Here is a 5,409-nt window from a genome sequence, read left to right on the forward strand (position 1 = left end):
CGCTCTGGCTCAGCTGCTGCCTCTGCGTCTTGCTCCTGCCCGCCGCCCGGGCCACCTTCAGGAGGGAAGGTGAGTCGGTTCCAGGAGGAAACCTCGCAGTCCTGGGCTGCGAACTGGCCTTTCTGTGCAGATGGCGAGGCTGAATGCACCTCGGAAGTTGCCCACTTTGCTCAGAACCCCTCTGAGCTCCCTCCTCCTCCCTGCCACCCCCATCTGGGCTTCTCCAGAGATGGGGTTTCAGTAAGACTAACGCTACTATTTAAAGCTGTCTGACTTAAAAACAATCCAACAGGTGCGCCAAACCAGGGGGTTCCTTACTTTAAGCATGTTCCTTGATTGCTTTTTTGACCAAGGGGTCCCTGTGCAATTAGTAATATGTTGGTGCATCAACGCTTTTCTCATTGTGTGTTTTTATTGTTGGGATTTTGGTGCGAGTGTTTTCTGTGACGGAGCACCACAAAGTTTGAAAATGAACCTCTTCCGTAACCCTCCTGAAATTCCCGCTTCCCCTTTGGGATGGAAAATGAGCCTTTTGAGTCTTCAAGATGCCTTACTTTTGATTGATGTTACCTTTTATAGTATTTTCATATAGCAATCATCCATCAGGCGTTTATTTGGCACACACGCCATCGATCATTGGATCTTATCTGGGGCTCCCAGTGGCTGTCATGTCCTGAGAAGTTCAGCTGATATAAACAAAACTTTCAGGCAGCCTAGCAACCACTTACTGTACCCACGTATCAGCTATGACAACACATAACGGGTGTTTTCCTTGTCACCTAGTCTTACCACTGATACTTGACTGGGTAATTACCCTGAGTTTTCATGTTTATATTGCTTCCTGCACCTGATGGCATTCCAGCAATCATTTCAATGGGGCTAAGAGGCATTTTCACACGTGTGCATGAATGAACATGAGGCGATGTTCAGTGCACGTGGGATCATCTTAGATATTCCATTTATTATTGTGCCGTCTGGGCGATGCTGGCCTGAAGGGATGTGAATGGCAGGGATATTTTAGTGTGTGTTTAAATGCTCTGATACGGTCCTTTTTGTTCTGCTTTTTTTTTTTTTTTCTAAAATAGTTTTGGGACTAACTTCCAACTCATCATTACGACTATCATTTAAAAAACTATTTGTGGAAATGATCATGCAGGTTCAGTTCCCTCAGAGTTAGGACAAGTAGTCTTAAGCTAGTGAAAAAACATTGTAAAAGTAAGCATAGTCTCTGAATATTAGAATATACGAGGACTTTTTATAGATCAACTGCTAGAATCTGGTGGCTTAAAAAAATGAGAAAATGGAAATGGATTTGCACAGAGCCACAGAGGCAGCTGTTGGCAGAGACGGAACTGGAACTTGATTCAGGGTTCTGAGACTGGAACTTTTGGGACCACATTACGAAAGTAATAAGGAAACAAGGTACATATTTACATAATGGGTAATTATTGAAGCAATTCTCCCCTTGGCTATGGTTGAGTCTGTGTGCGTGTGCGTGTGTGCGTGTGTGTGTTAGCATTAGATAGTAGAAACAAATGTGTGGGATCTTATCGATTGTTTAATGAAATCAGACTCAAGCGGACAGAGCTTGGACCGTCCCTTCTCAAGGACAGACCAGCTCTGAGCATTCTGTGTAGACCGTTGAGTCAGAAGCAGTGCTCAGGCTCGTTTCTAGAACTCCCTCTTCTTTGGGAACGGACTGCTTAGGACATTAGACTCCCTTTCCAAAAGGCATCACCTTGGGGTTCAGTGAGAGTGTGGAAAGTTTGGTGTCCCGGTGGAGCACACCTGCTTGTCCACTCCTGGGATGCTGGAATGCAGTGGAAGTTGGGCTGAAAGTATGGTATTTGCCACCTCCCTAAGCGACCCACATCTGTGCATCCTCTGGGCTGCCCCTAGGAGTCCAAAGCAATGACATTGCCTCTTGTTGTTCCCTCAAAGGTGAAGTTATGGTGTTAGATGTAATCAGCAAGACTTTCAGGGATGGTCTCAGCTAAAGCATATGGTTCAGGGGCAGCCTGACCTGGCTTCAGATTTTATCTCATTCACTTACTACTTCCTTATGAGTAACCTCAGCCACTCGGAGTCTGTTTCTTCGCCTGTTAAATGGAGGCAGCAGTGCTGTGCGACCCTGTAGAGCTGCTGAAAGGATGAGAGATTATTGTAAAGTGACTTAAAATGCCTGGAACCTTATTTCTTTTAAAAGTCTAACTCCATCGCTATAGGTATAATGAACTCGGATGCCTGGAGATCAGTAAGGAAGAGGCATACTCCCTTCCAGGAGCTCACAGTTGATGTGAGAGAATGTGGCATGTGGCTCCAATGGTCTGGGTCAGAGTTCACATGGGGAGGTATGACTGGAGAACGGTCTAGAAGGAGACTAGAACTGTAGCCAAGAATCTGGTCCCTAAGAGCCTTGCATGCCAGGCTGTGCAGTTAGGATGGTGTTCTGTAGGCCAAAAAGTGTTGCAGATGGTTTATAAGCAGGATATAGGCAAAGTCACTCACTCAGAAGCTTACGGGATGGAGTTGTGGTAGGAGAGGCCAGTGAATGAGTAAAAATGAGACAGGAAAAAGGTAACAGAGACATTTCGAAGGTACAATTGAAAGAATTTGGTGATCCACTAAGTGTGTGTGTTAGGAATACCAAAAAGGGAAAATTGTGAGGAATGAGTCCAAGATGGGTCCAAAGAGTCCAAATGGGTCATGTGATTGTTTACACAGTGATACCATTAAAGGAAAGGAGGACTGTGAGAGAAGTATGAGATTTGGGAGCACGGTTGAGCAGTGAGGAGGAGGGATGGAATTCCTGGGGGGACCTGTTGAATTTGATTGAGATGAGAGTAGAGATGTCCAACAGCCTTGGGTAACAGCTGGAACTATGATTTTGAAGTTTAGAAGAAAAGTTTGAAATATACAGTCGGGAGCCCAAAGGTGGAAAGCAAAGCCGTGACAATAGATGAGACACCTGGGAGACAGAGGTAAGAGAAACCTCAACACTTAACAAGGGGATGGAAGAACAATGAAGGAGAATTGGAAGGGATGAGCACTGAGGAGAAAAGAGTTAAGAAAGAGGTGTGTTTTGTTAGGCAACGAGTTAATAAGAGTTTCGACAATGTAAGAGTAACAACTGGTATTCAGATTAAAAAAATATGAATATACAAAGACGAGGACTAAAATACACTGTTGGATTTAGCCATCAGGCAAGTTTTGAAGCAATTGTTCTAGAATAGTGAGCTCAGAATTCAAGATTATTATAGATCACCAATGTGGTTTTTCCCATGGCCTGGTACTGGAAAAGAGGTGCTACGGATAGAGGAAAGGACCCGTGGAAAGGTTTATACTCTCATGGATTCTGTTATTTAAATTCTTTAAGTAGTATCATGCATAAGAGTGCAGGCTCTGGATTAAGACTGCCTGGGTTCAAATCCGAGCTCTGGCATTTACCAGTGCTGGGATTTAGCAAGCTACCGCACCCATTACTCAGGTTCTTTGTAGAGCACTTTGTGCAGTGCCTCTCAAGCACTCACTATGTGTCACTATTATTGTTATAATTAACTGTCCTGACAGTACTGAAGGCCAGTATATTGCCTTGTGAGTTTTAATGGTGAGGTTTTTGAAGGCTCCTTGAATTAAATCTAAAAAGGTGATGAGGCCCTAGCCGGTTTGGCTCAGAGGTTAGAGCATCAGCCTGCGAACTCAGGGGTCCTGGGTTCGATTCCAGTCAAAGGCACATGCCCGGGTTGCGGGCTCGGTCCCCAGTAGGGGGTGTGCGGGAGGCAGCCAATGAATAATTCCCTCTCATCATTGATGTTTCTCTCTCTCTCTTTCTCTCTCTTCCTCTCTGAAATCAATACAAATATATATTTTTTAAAAAGTGATGAGGAACCTTGTGCTTACACTGTAATGAGCCCTCAGCTTTACCCAATGAAACAAATGACAAAGAAACTGACAAGGAACCCAAAGCAGATTGGAATTTCAAGACTAGATTTTATATCATGTCTTCTCCTTGCCTTCTGTCACCACCAGACCTCATCACATATAGACTCGGCAAATCTGTTGCTCTCTGGAATATGACCAAATATAAGATGCTCAAACAACTGAGCCATGTAGGACGGTCTTTCACTTCTTAATAGTTAGATCAACTTAATTATGAAAATAAATATAGATGGCCACATGTCTCTTTATGTTTTATTTAGGAAATTAGTGACACAAATATATTTAAAGTCACATAATTTATAAACTAATAACTTAGGAGTATTGGTTAGCTCACTCACATTTCATGAAGTAATTAATTAAAATTCTCTCCATTCATCTTTAGCATTCCCAAAGCCACTTTAGTACAGTTTCTTCTTCACGTTGGACTAGGTGGCTTGAGATACAGCCCTCTTTGAGTCTGTTATTGGTGCTGTCATCAGAAAGTACCCCATTTTAAAAACATTTAACCATCATCCTGCCTGGCCGAAGTGGCTCAGTTGTTTGAGTATCGTGCTATGCACCTAAAGGTTGCCGGTTCGATTCCCAGTCAGGGCACATACCTGGGTTGTGGGTTCAGTCCCCAGTATGGGCATGTACAGGAGGCAATGAATTGATGTTTCTTCTCTCTCTCTCTCTCCTCCCCTTCCTCCTTCTCCCTTCCTTTCTCTAAGCATGCCCTTAGGTGAGGGTTAAAAAAAAATCCTTAAGTGTACATTTGTTCGATAGCTTGGCCTCTTTCTCACTGATAGGTGTCCAAAACATTCACTGAAGTCATTTCAAATTAATGTGTCTTCCCCAACCGATACTTTAGTTTTTTAAAAAAAATCCTATAAGAGATTGTGAAAAGACTTAAATGTGACCTATTTTCCCCCGAGAGAGAAAAAAAAATTGAAAAATAAAAATGTTTGTAGGTGTCCAAAACATTCATTGAAGTCATTTCAAATTAATGTGTCTTCCCCAAACGATACTTTAGTTTTTTAAAAAAAAAAATCCTTTGAGAGATTGTGAAAAGACTTAAATGTGACCTATTTTCCCCCGAGAGAGAAAAAAAAATTGAAAAATAAAAATGTTTACCTTATATTCAAGTGTGTACAATCAACAGGAGTGTAGAATTCGGTTGGAGTGTAAGTTGGAAATTTCTATGCAGCTTAAACTCTGGGTGTCCTGAATTGGGGGAGCAGCCACTGGTTTAGCTCTGCTGGTCTGAGAAGCTGAGGAAGAATGCTGATTTGTGACCAGTGTTCATGGGAAAGTCAGGAGCGTGAAATTAAGGTGTCAATCCTGGGAATATTTGTTCCATGTAAGTTTTTTGTTGTTTTTTTCTGCAAAAAGCTTTATTGCAACGGTTCTCAACCTGTGGGTCGCAACCCCTTTGGCAGTCGAACGACCCTTTCACAGGGGTCGCCTAAGACCATCCTGCATATCACATTA

The 5,409-nt window shown here is 42.9% G+C and overlaps 1 protein-coding gene across 1 annotated transcript in view; it reads left to right on the forward strand.

Moving 5' to 3' along the window:
• Positions 1-5: 5 nt before the first annotated feature.
• The window catches only part of LAMC2 (laminin, gamma 2), a gene marked incomplete at its 5' end in the record, with an annotated part of 56,303 nt that continues 50,899 nt past the window's right edge, over positions 6-5,409 (forward strand). The window contains one exon of the mRNA XM_005881327.2: positions 6-69. Coding sequence (XP_005881389.2) covers positions 6-69 — 64 coding nt within the window. The remainder of the gene's footprint in view (positions 70-5,409) is intronic.

This window comes from Myotis brandtii, unplaced genomic scaffold, assembly GCF_000412655.1.
Source record: "Myotis brandtii unplaced genomic scaffold, ASM41265v1 scaffold678, whole genome shotgun sequence".
Lineage (NCBI taxonomy): Eukaryota > Metazoa > Chordata > Mammalia > Chiroptera > Vespertilionidae > Myotis > Myotis brandtii.